At 43.5% G+C, this 16188-nt stretch overlaps 3 protein-coding genes across 4 annotated transcripts; 1 reads left to right on the top strand and 2 right to left on the bottom strand.

Moving 5' to 3' along the window:
• Positions 1 to 1390: 1390 nt before the first annotated feature.
• Positions 1391 to 5314, top strand: LOC100823282. The gene is made up of 5 exons (XM_003573872.3): positions 1391 to 1549; positions 1899 to 2159; positions 2660 to 2791; positions 3281 to 3397; positions 4714 to 5314. The coding sequence occupies exons 2-5, from the start codon at positions 1899 to 1901 to the stop codon at positions 5050 to 5052; spliced, it is 849 nt and encodes a 282-aa protein (XP_003573920.1). The 5' UTR covers positions 1391 to 1549; the 3' UTR covers positions 5053 to 5314.
• Positions 5315 to 6715: 1401 nt separating this feature from the next.
• LOC100836655 (GABA transporter 1) lies at positions 6716 to 9493 on the bottom strand. The gene is made up of 6 exons (XM_003571735.4): positions 9243 to 9493; positions 9037 to 9159; positions 8628 to 8918; positions 8421 to 8551; positions 8118 to 8333; positions 6716 to 8038 (listed from the first exon to the last, which is right to left on the bottom strand). Exons 1-6 carry the CDS (start codon positions 9481 to 9483, stop codon positions 7649 to 7651), a joined length of 1392 nt encoding a protein of 463 aa, XP_003571783.2. The 5' UTR covers positions 9484 to 9493; the 3' UTR covers positions 6716 to 7648.
• A 3358-nt stretch (positions 9494 to 12851) lies between these two features.
• LOC100836350 (myosin-binding protein 1) lies at positions 12852 to 16148 on the bottom strand. 2 transcript variants are annotated; one of them, XM_010236422.2, is made up of 4 exons: positions 15956 to 16148; positions 14989 to 15789; positions 13568 to 14873; positions 12852 to 13254 (listed from the first exon to the last, which is right to left on the bottom strand). In XM_010236422.2, exons 2-3 carry the CDS (start codon positions 15581 to 15583, stop codon positions 13591 to 13593), a joined length of 1878 nt encoding a protein of 625 aa, XP_010234724.1. In that variant the 5' UTR covers positions 15584 to 15789; positions 15956 to 16148; the 3' UTR covers positions 12852 to 13254; positions 13568 to 13590. The 2 variants fall into 2 exon arrangements, with proteins under 2 accessions (XP_010234724.1, XP_014755707.1); XM_014900221.2 differs by having other exon boundaries at positions 12852 to 13251.
• Between the last annotated feature and the right edge of the window lie 40 nt (positions 16149 to 16188).

The raw sequence follows: 16188 nt of genomic DNA, 5'->3' as shown, positions 1-16188 counted from the left end.
TAATTAAATTGGCAACTGAACACAATTAATCTGGCAAGTATATATGGGTAATCCGGCAAGTACGCATGTTAAATTAGCAATTAGGCACAATTGAACCAGCAAGTTGGTGTGGATAGTCTGGCAAGTATGCATGAATAATCCGACAAGTAGGCACAATCAATCTTGCAATTAAACGCAATTAATCTGGCAAGTATGTGTGGATAATTTGACAAGTAATCTCAATTAATCTGGCAACCAAACACAATTAATTTGCCAAGTATGTGTGGATAACCAGGAAAATATGCATGAATATCTGACAATAATCATGGTTAAACGGACAAAAAGACTCAATCGTAGATGTATATAATACGGCAAAAATATATCACAGTAATTCGGTAAGCATGCATGAAATTTCCGGCACCGAAGACATTGAGTAACGCATGCATATATCACATAAAGTATTCCATCTAATCCTTAGCTAGTCAGCTAATCGGCATGCATCCTTGGAGCACAGTAGGAGTCTTGGTGCAAATGAAAACGTTCGTATTAGGGCATCTTCAACAAGGGGTACTACACGGGTACCAAGAAGATAGTAACCAATGGGGAGGAGCAATGAATACCACAACTAAGTAGTGGTTTCTTGAAGAAGTAACAGGTACTACACGGATACCAAGACAGAAAAAAGACATGTGGGTCTATCAAGAAAAAGAAACAAGTAAGAAAAAAATAAAACATATTAAAAGGAGGAGAGAAGAAATTTAGTATCAACCATTATTGAAAATACCCTTACTTTTCGTTATAACACGCATGCATGGATAATATGCGGCACCCTGGGGGCCCGAGCAATCTCTTGTGCCACGTTGGCTAATGGGCTGGCGTGCGTGGGCTTTTGGGCTTGGAGCGCGCATAGCGTGCGGGCGGGGCGTCGTACTCTAAGAGAAGGTTGGGAATGCAGCTACCTAGTTCCGTCCATTATTCTTTACATCATTTTTCCTTTTTTTTGAGAACAACGATCTAGCTTTATTGATTCAAGAGGCAAAGTACAAAAGATCGATACATGAACGAACACAAATAACAAAGATACTCAACAAAACTAAAAGCTTCATTGTATTCTTTCAAAATAAACTTCTCTTGATCCATTTTTCGCATCTTGATACTTCTTCACGTATTCGTTGACAAAATTGCAGAATAGCATGCTTGCACAAGCTGAACTAATTTTAGAAGTTTTGAAAAGCCGCATGAGCCGCCTACCTCAAACGGTGAAAACTTAAAATTTGGACGCACCGTGGCTGGGGTCATACCCCTTACAAGCGATGAATCAGCGAGCAAAAAGACGTGCAGTGACACCATCGACTCCATGGAGCTCATTTATCTATTTTTTTTCCCCCTATTTTTGCTGGCCATTTGGGCAACCTTCCCTCCGTCTGGCCCATCTCGCTGCCTAGCGGCCCCGCTCCGTCGCTCGTCTTCCTCCTCACGCGAGCGCCGCCACCCCTCCCTCCCCATCCCGCTGCCGAGCACCGCAGCCCCCTAACTCGTCTTCCTCCTCGCGCGAGCGCCTCCGCTGCAGGTATCTTCCCCTTCGATTCTCTCGCTCCCGACCGTTTCTCCTCCCATCACCCCACGAACGGATCCCGCCCTTTAGGGCCCCGTTTCATCTCCTTAATCTTCCCCAATTCGTAACTGAGGCAAAAATCAAGGTAGGGCGGCCCTACTGGGTCCTCCGCCCGTGCCATGCCCCCACGCTAGGTTCTCTATCCACTTGCCCTTCTCCACAACCGTGCTCTCCAGAATCCCTAGCTAGGTTGTGGCGTCGATTCAGGCGTGCTGGGGCGGGATTTTAGTCGACATTTTTTTTCTGTTCAGTTGTCTGTATTCATGATTTCTACACTTATTACTTACAAGCATGCTATTTTTAGATGGATCTCAAGGATAGCCTCTCCAAATTTAAGCAGCAGCAGGAGAGGTGCCAGTCATCTTTGGCCAGCATAGCTGCAAGCCAAGCATCAACCGCAAGACCAAAACACAGGGCCCAACCAATTAATGCTCCATCTGCTCCAGCTAGGCCCTCACAACCTATTAAATTTTCAAACGATACAGAAAGGCTACAACACCTTAATTCAGTTAGGAAATCTCCTGTTGGAGCGCAGATCAAACTTGTCATTGAACTCCTATACAAGGTACTTCTCACTGAGCGACAACCTTATTTCATTTCTACATTCCATACTAGCACAATATGGCAAATGATTTTCCCTCTGCTAAGGCCTTGAAATACCTCCATTGATCCTGCAAACCATCATGACACAACATTCTGAAAAGATCACCATGCTAGTTAAGTTTGTATGCCCAATACTGGCATGATTCTTCATACCAGGGTTCCAACCGTGAGTTCTTGGGTTCCTTGGGGTTTAAGATGATGATTTATTCCATCTTCCTGGTTACTAGAGTCTGACCATATGTGGGCTGTTAGTGCAACTTGGATCTTCAGACTTCAAAACCAGTGCAAACATGAAGAGCCTTATCACTTATGGCCATTTTCTACTCCGGCTCACTTTCTGCACATTAATATGTTTTTTTCTAAATGGTACAAGTTGCAAACATCTTTACCAAGAGCATCATGTGAAATTACTTTATGAATTGCAATGCTATATCTCACTTAATGACTTGATATTTACCGCAGACAAGACAAGCTTTTACTGCAGAGCAAATAAATGAAGCCACCTATGTTGATATCCATGGTAATAAGGCTGTCTTTGACAGTCTGAGGAATAACCTCAAAGTACAGTATGATGGGAGGCGTTTCTCGTATAAGGTAAAGGATTAGTACTTGCTAATTTTGTTGTCACTACCAAACTTGAACTGTTATTAGTAGTAGTACCTATTTTGTTGGCGAAATGACCCAATTGTTCATCACCTTAATCAGCTCTTATTCTTCTTTGCAAAAAGAAATAGCTCTTATTCTATGTTCTCTTTAACATTAGTAATTCAGATTTCAGTATCAGCATCTTCTTATAGATGCCCACTCCTTATACATTTTGACATGGGCTATTTTTGCTGAACCTTCCTATCAGCTTAGTGAAACCTGCCACATCATGTAGAAGTTCAACTTTATACCAGTTCAACTTTAAGTGCTTCACGGTCATTGGCCAATAAATTTATAATTGATGATGAATACTATTTGAATGTTTATTAGAGATAATGAATTGTGATTACCGAACATAACATTAAAAATGTTTATCTCGATAGGTTTATCTTTCTGTTTGAAGGTCACACTGGTATTTCACTGTTGGCACCTGTGCAGTCTAAGCATGATCTGAAGGGAAAAGATCAACTGCTTGCTTTGGTCAAGGATCATCGGGAGGGTCTTGCTGTCGTGGAAGTGAAGGATGCATACCCAACTGTACTGGAAGATTTGCAGGTAACCCTAATTCTCTTGGACTGATGATTTGATGTTTTTCTTGGATACCATGTGCTACTTAACTGTTCTACATGGTACCCAACTATATAATTATTTGAATGAATCATACAACCAAGTGCTCTAAAGCTTTGCATATTGTTAAATGTTCTAACATCGTGCGGCCCATGCTTGCATCAGCAGTTTACTTGGATGTTTGTTGTTCTTCCACCCAATGATAATACCCCCCCTGAAAACACAGATACTTCACTTTGTGCGCGTACCGGTGTCCGATACGTATCTGATACGGGATACGTATCTGATACACTTCGATACGTATCCCTGGAGTATCGTGGGATTAAGCAAAAAAAAAAGATTTTAAAGATGGAAACTCGGTGGATACATCTTGGAGTCTTTTAAGGATACGGCCCAGCTGAAACTTAATTAAATTTGTTATGTTGTACAACGATATAAGTAGTAGTACTTAGGGTAGACCTGTTGTTTGTGTTTGCTACTTTGCTATGTTGTGCTTGTATGCATTGCTGAACTTGAACTTCATTTGATCATTTCACAATTTCATGTTCATATTGATTTTATTTTTATTTTTTAAAATTACTCAAACGTATCCGCGTATCCTCATTTTGGAAAAATGACCGTGTCTGTATCCGTCCGATACCGATATGGGCGAGATACTCCCTCCGTCCCATATTTAGTGACTCAAATTTGCCCAAATATGGATGTATCTATACCTAAAAAGCGTCTAGATACATGTAATATTTCGGCAGTTAATATAGGACGGAGGGGGTACTTCTTATTTTAACTCTGGACTTCAGAGTGCCATACTGGTCACATTTAGCAGTCAACCATGGCAAGATTGATGTACACAGTTCTGTTTTTTAGCATCTAGACCTACAGAATTATCAATGTCATAAAATCACTTCAATGTAGTTAGGATCCTTCTGGATAACAGAACTTGTATATTAGTGAGCACAAGGCCTGCAAGCTCTATAACAACAAAGGGTGTCCATAAACAACAATAGTTCACATGAGTTTCTTTTGGTCTTGTAGCCTATATTGAATGTTCAAGTTGGTATGTACCGTATCAAGGAGTTTATAGATTTAGTTGCCCTTAAGTTTTGTTAAATCGGTGCAATGCCCATATAAATATTAAAACCATGAGTTGACCAGGCTAAATCTTGTATATTGTGGAACGCATGTGTTTCTACAGATTTATGTTTCTAATTGTTGGCGATCTTGAATACCCTTATTGTTTTCGTGCACGTACGTTATATTTTGTGTATTTCTTATGATGGGCAATCTCAAGTACTGCTGGCCTGTAGGCTCTGAAGGCAGCAGGTGAAGTTTGGTTGTTGTCAAACATGGATTCCCAGGAAGACATTGTTTACCCTAATGATCTAAAAGTGAAGATCAAGGTTGACGATGACCTGAAGGAGCTCTTCCGGGGCATCGAACTACCGCGTGATATGGTTGATATTGAAAAAGAGCTCCAGAAGAACGGCATGAAGCCCATGACCAACACCACCAAAAGACGAGCAGCAGCCCAGATCCACGGTGTGAAACCCAAGGCTAAGCCTAAGAAGAAGAACCGTGAGATCACCAAAAGGACCAAGCTAACGAATGCTCATCTACCTGAGCTGTTTCAGAATCTTAACCCTTGAGTTTGCTACTATCCGTGTCAGCAACTTGAGAATTGAGATACTCCGTTTCATGCTACCTCTTATCATCACAATGTTATGCACACCTACAACCATTGTATGTGGTGATGTGAGACCTTGGTCTGAGACGCCTTGCTGTATGTAGCACAATCTAATTTTCCAAATTTGACATGGTTTGATCATTCCTCCTGAAACTGGCATGGTGTAAATATGTTCCATGCAAGCAGTGGTTGAAATGTAATGTTTGCTTCAATTAGGTGTTCTAGCTAGCGTTGAGAACATAGGCATCGATTGCTTCAGGAGTTCAGGTTAACCGAAGGATTGACCATTGAAAAGGTAAGCATTCAACGTCGGGAGACTTGGCGTAGGAGGTTCTTGATAAGTTCAGATCTGTCAAACGTGTCTACAGAGACTCTTTGCATCAAAGGTTCACGAACAAAATGTACAAGGAGTTTTACAGAGGGGCAGACAATCTTAATACTCCTGTGTAAGGTACATGGAGTGATGTGAGCACGCTCCAAACAGCGCGAAGGTTTAGAACGAGTAAGAGCTGTAAGCTAAATGAGAAATAAACAGAGTGCTGAACTCCTGCATGGTGTATGGTTAGAGAAAGGCCCTTTGAGTCATTCTTCCATTTTCACAAGCTGTTTTTCCATTTGCTCTGAACCTGAAGCCCGTGTGGATACACTGGGCGCTTTTGAATGTCAGGAACAAAATTGTTTGCAAAAGCGCAAATACTCGCACAGGAAAAAAAAAGAGTTATATACGTAGACTGGAAGGGAAAGAGCAGATATTTAAGACCAGCGGGACTGGACAGTCACAATCACTCCGCCAAAAAAATAAACAAATTGATGTCCCTTTATTGTTTCCAATCTTAATCTTAGTTATACTGAATGAAAACAAAGAAATTTATGGTTTTACAACACTACCAAACCTTTTTTATGTGCACGCAACGATCTGAAACAACGGTGGCAGCAGATTAAAAACAGACCCAGGTAACATCAAGCGGACAAAGCTGGGCCATTGTTCGGGCCGGCGCCTTGGAGTTCGGCTGCTGCGAGGGGTGCATCGCCAACTTGGAGCCGAATGGTAATGCACCCCCACCCTGCCGGGGGGTCGTTCCCTACGCTTAGGGCATCTCCAGCAGGTTTTCTAAAAGTCCCATCCTCTAAAAACGATCACCATTACCTAAGAAGAGGTAAAATCCCTATCCAGCAGGTTCCTGTCCCAATCCGAATCCCTAATTCTATTTAGTAAATTTTCTATTTTCTCTATCCTCTTCGTCAAATGCAGGGAACAACCCCCCACCCCACCCCAGTTGCCTGAACCAGAAAAAGCTCGCACAAGAAATTAACCGCCACGCCGGCCCTCCTCCACCAAATCTATCGCCGACGCCGCCGGCCATGTCCGGCCGCTTGCACTACCTCCCTGTGCCTCCGCTGCCCCATCCCGAGCTCATCTCGCAGTGAATTGGGCTGGCGAGCCCCCTACCGAACCCCCGTCTGCCGCTTGCCACCAGCTCGCTCTGGCGTCGAGGTGTCGATTCGGCCGGCGCAGCTGTCTACGAGAACCAACGCTGCCTGAAAACTCTACGTCGACCTGCTGGTGGCCGAACTTGGTCCCCGACGGCCTCCCCGCGTCGGCTCGGGCAGAAGCCAGGTATGCTCAGTTCCATGGATTGCATGATCAAGAGTTGTGGATATGGCATGCTTACTTTGGGATGCCTGGTTCTTACAATGACATCAATGTATTGCACCGGTCACCACTCTTTGCTAGGTTGGCAAGAGAAGAAGTGCCTAATGTGGAGTTTGAAGCCAATGAGCACAAATACACCATGGGATACTATCTTGTAGATGGGATCAACCCATTGTGAAGCCAATATTCCAACCCCCAAGGCAGGGAGAGAGTTCAGTTCATAGCAGCTCAAGCAGCTTGAAAGATGTGGAGAAAGCATTTGGGGTGTTGCAATCCCGGTTTGCAATTGTGCGTGGGCCTGCTAGATTATGGGATGAGAAAATTCTATGGACGATCATGACAACCAGCATGCATCATATTGCACAACATGATCATAGAAGATGAGTGTGGCTAGGATGTGTCTTATGCCCTAAGGGTGAAGCCAAGAAGGGAAGATCAAGACCGAATCCAGCGATTTCTTCAAGTACACCGACAGATCCAAAACCAGGCGTCTCATGACCAACTTCGAGATGATTTGGTTGAGGAGTTGTGGAAGTTTCATTGCCAACATGGCCACTAGTATCTTCATTTTTATTGTCATGATGTACTTTGGTAGTTGTGATTTTTCATATTTGAACAAACATTTTAATTTTTCAAAATTATGGGGTTGGAATGTTATGAATTGTGTGTCATGCTATCATTCATGTTTTTAGTCCATAATATGAAATGTCAAATCAATTCAGTGTTTGTGTGGTTTATAGGAGTTTTAGAAAAGAAGAAAATTTAGAGAACCAATTTTATAGAACCTGCTGCAGAGGAACACATTTTTTTAGAGAATTTTTTCTCTCTCCTATCCCTAAAACTGGTTTTAGAGAACTAGTTTTAGCGAACCTGCTGGATATGCTCTTATGCTACCTAACTACCATCACATATCATGGAAGAACTTGTAGGTCCTGACGTCGAGTGCGATCGCTCTGATGGCGCCGATGCAAGCAAGAGGTCCAACGACCGAGAACAAAACGGCGACCGTGGAGGCCAGGGTCTTGAGAGCACAGCGAGTCCCCAGATTTTGAGGCAGCGTCCCAACCTTGAGAAATGCTAATGCTGGCAGTACAAAGTCCAGAGGGGTGAAACCGACTGCTCCACAAATTGACACAAAGTCCCCAAAGAAGGGCATTGCCGCGGAAACGAGGGTAATCACCCCCATGTATGCAGAAGTATACATAAACCGCCACAGCCAAGCTTTGTACCTAGTAGTGTTCTTCCTCCCCTGAAGGAGCTCTTCAAAGTGCGCGTATGTCGGTCTGCAGTATATCTATCTTGGTGAAGAAATAGAGTTACTTGGTGGTTTACTGCGTAAACATGTACTGAGGGAAGGAAGAGGTGTATGTTACCTGAAAGCAACCTGTGATCTGAATGACTGCAAATAGGTTTGCCATTATAATTGCCCATGTTGGAACGGTCAGGGAGGACAGGATATAGGGCTGGACTCCAGAGCCAAATGCCCGGTAACCACTGAATGACAGTGTCCAGTAGGACATGACGATCAACATGTACGCTGCCGAAGTGCCCGTGTACATGTTCCTCCTCACCGGTTCCCGCACAGTACTCTGAATTCCAGTCAATTTTGCTTAATAAAATGACTGTATACTGGCCACTACATCGATCTCAACTAACCGAATATGTCAGATGCGCACCTGAATTTCTGGCAGCATTGCATCACCAAATGAGAACGCTATCGTGCCCAGTGCGTTGAAAGCTCTGAAGATTTTAGTTGCAGTGCTTCCTTGTACACCGTAACCAACTTCCTTGCGGTCAACCTGATATCCTGCAGTATTTTCAGCAAAAAGGAATTTCAGACTTTCGGTGCATGCAGAGTGAAGATTTTCTGAATTTACTAGTACCATCATATAATGTGACGCCAATGGCTGTCCCGGCAAACCCAATGGTGCTAGCAGTGCAGGTAGCATTGACCCACCGGAGCGAGTGGATGTCGGGAAGCTGGGAGAGGAACAGCTCGAATGCGCCGAAGACAAGGATGAAGTGCTGTAGCTTCATCGTGCCACCTTCGCCGCCGGCGTAGTAGTGCTTGTACACGGCCTTGAGGCTGCTGCCAGCCGCAATCTGGATTGCGATGTTGTTGCCGACTGATGCCACTTGCTGGAAGAATGACACGTACCAGTAGGCCCAGGGACCTTCAACAAACCACAGATTTACAACCCTCATTCATTGAGTCATAAGGATGACAAATTTTGTATACGGACAGTGTTTCTGCTGTTACGGTATTATCAGACTGAAGAAAATTGTACTGACCAAAGATGCTCTTTGCAAGCAGCCGGTAGCTGGTGTGCTTCTCTCCATTCCACTGCCACAGCGAGGCAATTACCAGGCTGGAACACCAGGCAACCAGTGTTCCTATCACCAAGCTGCAAACACCTGTGGTTAAAGAAAAAACAAAACAGTTAATCACTGGATCACAAGAGAACCAAAGAGTTTCATATGGCCTGCTAAGTGCTAACCGAGAGGCCAGCCAAGGGATGCAAGAGCAAAGGGCAAGGGAGCATAGGCCGCCGGTGTGGCGATCGTCGTCGCCACGTGGAACGCCGCGTGCCTCCATGTGCCTTTCCCTCCCTCGCCGGCACCGGCGCCGACGACCGCCTTCGCTTCTTCCATGCCGGCTTCGCCAGCCTGGTCCTCCGCCGGTGACATGTCCAGTGTTTTTAATTTTACTCCTCGGTGAACCTCGCTGGTAAGAAACATGAGGACAGGGTAAGCTTATTTTATCTTGCGTGCACGCTCTCTGCACACAAATATGGGCTCCTGCTTTGACCCCAGTGACCCCATCCGCGTTTTGATTAGCGGATGCTCGTGACAGTTAATACTAATTATCTTCTCAAACTGGGCAATAGTTGCATTCCAACCTTAGTTGCCAGCTGCGACAATTAATACTAATTATCTTCTCAAACTGGGCAATAGTTGCATTCCAACCTTGGTTGCCAGCTGCGACAGCTTTCATCATTATATCCACCAACGGAGCCGGTACTTCCTTGTTCTATATTAAATGACTCAAGTTTGTCTAAATATGAATATATCTATATCTAAAAATATCGATGTACATGTAATATTTCGGTACTTAATATAAACCTGTGACATCAAACTTTACAAATGGAGACAAATTAAACAATTGAGGATTTATTTTGGAGAGGCTCTTCTATTGTACTGGATCGTTCGGAGGAACTAGAGAAGCTAACCAACATTTATTTGCTTGGTTTTGTTATATGAGCTAATGGCCTAGTGGGCTATTAGTTGCGTAGACGCCAAATATCTGTGTAGTCAATTGACTCGTGGGCCACAATTAATATGGAACGGATGGAGTAATTTGTATCTTCTGTCTATATATAAAATACAAAAGTTGTGTACTTAGCTCCTCCTGTTAGAAAAAAATAATACTCTTGCTCTATCAATGATTACTACGCACAGAAGAGACAAAAACCCTGGGAGCCTGCACTCACCCAAAAGAAAACAACACGTCCTGCCCCTCTGACTGACAACGGACCACCAATGGCTGCGGTAGCAAAAAACGCAAACTTACAAGGACACTGGACACAGCACACAACAGACAAGAAAACGAAGAAGCATAATCAGGCGCGCTATCATGGATGAACGAGGAGCCGAAAAAACGGATTGAGAGTTCCATCTATGAAAATTTTCCAATTTAGGTTTTGTTTTTGTCAAATTTCTTGTGTGTGTCACAGGTTGTGCGACAGAAATGGGGGTGGGGGGGGGCCAATAGGGGAGAAGTTTTTCACGCAAGCAATGTGCATAAGTTCAAAAGCGTGAAGAAAAGATTGATCCAAGATGGGGGATAGAATCACTTATACAAGATCTACCAGATCAGTCTCTCGGAGATGCTCATAAGGATAGAGCGTGCGTGTGTATTTTCATAAGGGTGAGTACAAGCGCGTGTTGTGAGCGTCTGCGTTTGTATTGTGTTTCTTAAAAAATTTATTGAATATGGACATTGTCAGTTGGACACAAGTGGACTATTAGGTTCGAATCTGAAATATATAGTTTCTAGCATCAGTTCGAAATATTGAAAGGACGACGGATGTCACATCTACGTAGTTTCAAACTTGCCAACTCAATTTAGCAATCATGTTTTATTTCCGTGAATCAACTGGCGATATTTTTATGACATGTGCGATAGTATGTTGCAGAGCAGATGACCAATTAGATATAAGAACCATTTAATTAGAATGCATAAGCCAGTTCTTTCAAAAAACCAGAACGCGGCTATTAAGGGTACGTGCGGGTATGCTACGGTAGGTAATAAACGATTGAGAAAAGTGGATGATTTTTTCGTCATAAAAAGTTGTGTTTGGATTGAACCAATCCGTAAGCAGTATATCGCTTGTCTGAATGTTTGCTTCACCATTGTGAATTGAGATTGAAGCTCCGTGGGGAATTTTTATTGGCTGGTTTATGGTGGTTTCTATTTCAAGTTATTGCACGGCTGATTGATCTAGAGCTGGCCGACAAAGTTATCGTGCACCCCTTTTGTGATGTCAATAACAAACTATTTCGGAGTAAGTTTTAACAAAAAAATTGAAATAAGTAATAATGACCAGCATAGATAGCTGTCTCTGTTGAGCCCAATCAAGAATTGCTCCTCCAATGAAGGACGACGATTGTTGTTGTAATCTAAGGAACGTAGTTTTTCTTCAGCCTGCAGCGCAGCACATAGCAGCTGACGGATACCTTGTTGTCACATGGAGAAAACTTTGCCAGCCAGATTTGAGAAAAGCTGCTGTGCACCACAATGGCTAGCTATACACAGCATAGACTCAAGTCCAACCTCGCTAGCTTTTTGGTGTGAAAAATTGAAAACTTCAGCACTTCCGAAAGTTCAGCACATTCGAAAGTTCTCTAAAATGTCAGGAACGCACCATTTACTCACTCATGCCTGATCTTGGAAAGTGTTGCTGAAATTTTCAATTTTTTCATGCCAAAATCTTCATTACTCATTTTTTTTCTTCTGAAACTTACTCCGAAATACATCTTAAAAACCTGAAATTATAGTTCTCTAAAATGAGTATTTTGTTGTAAAGAAAAAATAAACATACTATCTAGAGCAAAAAAATATTTTAGTCTCTTATTTAACGGTCAACTAGCGGTCAATTAACGGTAGTGACATATTTGTACCCCGTGCAAATTTTGAGTGGCAAATTTGGAAAAAAAAATTCTGAGTGGCATTGGGCAAATGGGCAAAATTTCAGTGGCAAATATGAAATTCTCTTTGGTATCTTTGCCCTACACTTTTAGATCCATAATAAGGTGAAACACACAATGTGCTGCCATCTATCGCCGAAGAGAAGAATGGTGTGCTCGTAATGACAACGAGATGCTAAGTGTAGTGGCATGATGACATGCTAAATCTAAGCTGGCGGGGGCAGATAGTAGAAACATGGAGACATGATACCTTGTTTTCTTTCGGGCTAGAGGTGCAAAATCATATACCCATGGCTAAAACGAAAACAAAATGTTTGAATTGTATTCCGTAGCAACGCACGGGCCACTTATTAGTCTATGTAGTTTCAAAGGAGATGATCCCTAATGGCCGGCTAGTGCGTCATGGTTCCACTCAACACCCCACCCTACCCCACCCCTTCACTTGTTTGACACATGACGATTCAAGAGACATATTGCTTGTACATATTTAGGTGTATTTTTATTAATAGGCATATCTAATGCTCATGGAAAATTCGGAAAAAATATAGCACAACATGCATCTTCTGTTGCCAATTCGATCCAATATAGAAACAAAAAGGAATATAGAAAGTCCTTCTATTTCGGATTTGCCATTATTTACATCTGGGCTTCTCTTATGTTTCTACATGAGTGAATTGAATTTGGACCGGAAAGTTGTGTCAGTTTACAAAAATTGAATTTACATCTAATTTACCACCATATGCTCAGGACTTGTTTACAGACAAGGTGGATAATACGTGATAAACTTTTTTTGAAACATATGCATGTTTTCTTGACGAAAAATTATCACCACAACCGAAAAGAAAACCTCAGAAAATCAGTAGGATGTACGAAATCTGAAGTTTGTAGAAATGTAGATAGAGATGAGGACAGAAAAACGTTGCATCCTGGAAAAGCAAGGAACACCCACTGATTTGACATGAACACCATTTCATGTCACTATAGTTAACTCCCCTTAGCAAGAACCACAAAGCATTTCGTCACATGTACAGTTACAAACTTGCTGCTAATTTTCAGCACTCATCGGGTGAACTACAAGAGAGTTAGAGTTGTTTTTTATCTTCTTTTGTGTCAGTAGTTTGCTGAATTGGTGACAGAAGCAACAACAAGGAGGTTAACACAAGAGATGGAGGTGTTTGGTCAGTGAGTGGATGCTGCCTTTCACATTTAGTGAGACCAGGAACATAGAACAGAGGATGGCCTTGCACCAGCTTGGATCAACACGCCGTCGTTAGGTTGTAGATCTCCATGTGAGAAAAACTGCTGGAAAAAGGCCAGAACAACAACAGTTCAGTCGGATGTTGGCAGAGTCGGCAAAAGTAAATACTAATATCTGCAGCTTGGATTTGACGCAGAAGAAATTAAAACGAAAAACAAAATGACATGAGCTCATAGAATTGATAGGTGGATTATTTTATATGTTGATAAAGTATTCTGAGATAAATAAGGAAATAAAAACTAATTTTGGGCATTTTTTACCTAAAGAACATGCTTTCCTTTTCATAAGAGGTCAACTTAACAACCGTGAGTAATACTCATGCACGGCTTTTAGAATGACGTTCAGAAGAGTTCTCACCTCAAGACAAAACATGTTCCTCTTTATTGAACAGCAACTCTTCTCAGCTCCTGTAAATGGCTGGTTATCTCCCGTACACACTGTAGCCCATCAGTGCTACCTTTTAGGGAACTTAGTACCCGCTTGAGAAACTCGTGATCATCTTCTAGCGCCTTCACTCTTGTATCCAAGAGTAAAATTTCATCCTTAAAACTGGTTACCTCGTTCACTTTGTCACTGTCGAAAGGAGAGCACGAACATTCATCCTTGCGGTTCTCCTCAGCTGGTTGCTCAAGAGAAGTTGATTCATCCTCGGTGTGATCTCCAAACACTCTGTCCCCTTGGTTCTTGTTGGCATCATCAGAAGCAAGCCTGTCTGTCGAAATGCGAAGCTTTTCCTCCAATCCGCCCAGAGCTTCCAAAATGTAAGCCTTTTCGTCTTCGAAACCCGACATGGAGCTCGCCACAAAATCCGAGCCAGCCACGAAATCTGAGCCAGTAACGAAATCCGAGCCATTCAAGACGTCGAAGGACATACCCCTGTCATATCCACTTGTATTGTCAATTGTATTTGCATCATCAAACTTCCCACCATTGAATGGCTCATGCTGAAGTACCCTACGGCAGTTATCAAGTTCAGCATCCATGTCGAGTAATTCTTTCTCCCTCTCCGTTAGCAGGTCATGCAGATTCTGTATCGCTTCATGGTCATGATCAGCCTGTTCTTCCATCATCCTAAGATATTGCAGTGCTTCCATCTGCATCGCAGCCTTTTCCTGGTGCAATCTGTTGATCATGGCCATGGCCTGGCTAGCTGCAATCGCTGAAGCACTCCGTTCTTCGTCGAGTTCTTTGTAAAGGGCACTCATTGATTTCTTGTTGAGCTCAAGCTGTCGCTTCAAACTCTCAAGTGAGATCTCCCCTTCAGCTTCACCGATGTTGGCATCTGATGGTTCCAGCACGGAGTAATTCCTCTCGAGAGATGGTCTCCTGATGGTACCATTGTTTTCATCAATGAAAGCACTGGTATCAGGACTGGTTGCTCCTTCACTCCAAGAATAGTCAATGCCCCTTACGGAGGACATCTGGGTAAGGAGTGCCTTCACTTCTTGCTGAGTGGTGGAGTTGTTGTCCCTGGCAGAGATTATCTCGGATGGGCGAGGAGATGGCAGATTGACCCTACTGATGAAAGTATTCTTTATGCTGCTGTTGCGGTCGACGAAGATGCGAGAAGGGATGGCGGATCCACTGGGTGTTGGCTTTGATGTCCCGGTATTTGCAGAAGCACCATCTGATTCACTGACTTCCTCAATGCCCACCACAAATGCTACATCAAAACAATATGAATACACTCAGTGCATAGCCAAAATATGATCCATTTGCAACAGATTTTTTAATGTCGTATTTAGAGATAACAGAAGAAGTAGACCAATTAAGCTTACTCTTCTCTTTTGAATGATCCTGTTCAGGTACAGCCTTGGTTGGCATTGCAAGATTGTTTTCGTCAACCACAGCAACTTTGCTCCTCTGCTTACTTTCCGAAGAACCATGCACTGTTTGCGAAGATTGCACAACGTTTGCAGATACAGAAAGCTTCTGCGCGTTGCGCGACTTCTTGAATGGTTCCGAACAGCACGAGCAAGACCGCCTCGATCTCAACCCGGACTGGGAGTTGTTAACCTCATCGGTGAAACCCGATGTGGTGCACGCAGCGAGGCATCTCTTGCAGAGATCATCAGAATGGGCAAGGTTGCAATGGCTCCTGCAATACGCCAGGGATGATATCTCGGACCTATGGGCGGCGCAGACCAGATCCGCAGAGAACCATGGCTTGCCATGGAGCGCATGGTCCAGCCTTGAGCACAGGGTGCACGGTGCCCTCAGTTTGCTGATGCGCGCCAACCCCGTCGCCGCGTATGAAGCTGCAGCGGCCACATGGAGCAGTATGATTATGCAGAGCTCACTGAGAGCCCGGGACAGCGTGGACCAGAATTGCTGCGACAAGTCCTGGGACCTCACACCGGTTTTCGCAGCCATTACGGTGATCAGATGTACATCAAAATTCGCATCTAGCAGGTAGCTTGGAAAACCTCAACTGTAGCATAAATCCTTGTCTAAGGCACCCAAATCACACAGCTTGATCTTTCCAACAAGCCTTGGTGAATGGAGCGCAAAGCCGGCGTACTCTTTGTTCGTTTGTTGAGAGGCGGCACCAGGATGGAGAATGCAGGAACGTGTGCAACCTTGTTGTTCACGGAAGAAAAAAAATGGAACTGTCAGCAGAAAATCAAATTATGCGTGCACACTCCAAATCCAAGAAGATGCAAATCATGCAACGTCTCATCATACACATTCGAGATCCAAGATTCAACATTATTTTTAAAATCTGGTGTGGTATCTGCGAATTACCTGAACCGAGGTACGGAGAAGAATCAATCAAAAGGCAGAGAAATGCGTGGCGAAATCTGCAGCAAAGATTGGGGCGAAATGTGGTTGTTGTTGGCATGAAAGAGAAGGAAATATTGGGGGCTTCCTCTCTTTCCCTCTCTCTCTCTACGTGGGAACGAAGAGAGAGGAGAGAGAGAGAGGAGGAACACGAATGTCTGCCTTTGCACTCCTCCAAACCCGGCATTTCCCTCCTT

The sequence above is a fragment of the Brachypodium distachyon genome, chromosome 3 (assembly GCF_000005505.3).
Source record: "Brachypodium distachyon strain Bd21 chromosome 3, Brachypodium_distachyon_v3.0, whole genome shotgun sequence".
Lineage (NCBI taxonomy): Eukaryota > Viridiplantae > Streptophyta > Magnoliopsida > Poales > Poaceae > Brachypodium > Brachypodium distachyon.
This window is presented reverse-complemented; position numbering and strand designations above follow the sequence as displayed.

Excerpts from the sequence above, each read along its gene's own strand:
- LOC100823282 (XM_003573872.3), top strand. The coding sequence starts at position 1,899 with ATGGATCTCAAGGATAGCCTCTCCAAATTTAAGCAGCAGCAGGAGAGG. Across the intron at positions 2,792-3,280 it reads GGAGGCGTTTCTCGTATAAG|TCTAAGCATGATCTGAAGGG; the intron begins GTAAAGGATTAG and ends GCACCTGTGCAG. Across the intron at positions 3,398-4,713 it reads CTGTACTGGAAGATTTGCAG|GCTCTGAAGGCAGCAGGTGA; the intron begins GTAACCCTAATT and ends GCTGGCCTGTAG.
- LOC100836655 (XM_003571735.4), bottom strand. The coding sequence starts at position 9,483 with ATGTTTCTTACCAGCGAGGTTCACCGAGGAGTAAAATTAAAAACACTG. Across the intron at positions 9,160-9,242 it reads ATCCCTTGGCTGGCCTCTCG|GTGTTTGCAGCTTGGTGATA; the intron begins GTTAGCACTTAG and ends CTTTAACCACAG. Across the intron at positions 8,039-8,117 it reads AGATCACAGGTTGCTTTCAG|ATATACTGCAGACCGACATA; the intron begins GTAACATACACC and ends TCACCAAGATAG.
- LOC100836350 (XM_010236422.2), bottom strand. The coding sequence starts at position 15,583 with ATGGCTGCGAAAACCGGTGTGAGGTCCCAGGACTTGTCGCAGCAATTC. Across the intron at positions 14,874-14,988 it reads GGATCATTCAAAAGAGAAGA|CATTTGTGGTGGGCATTGAG; the intron begins GTAAGCTTAATT and ends GTTTTGATGTAG.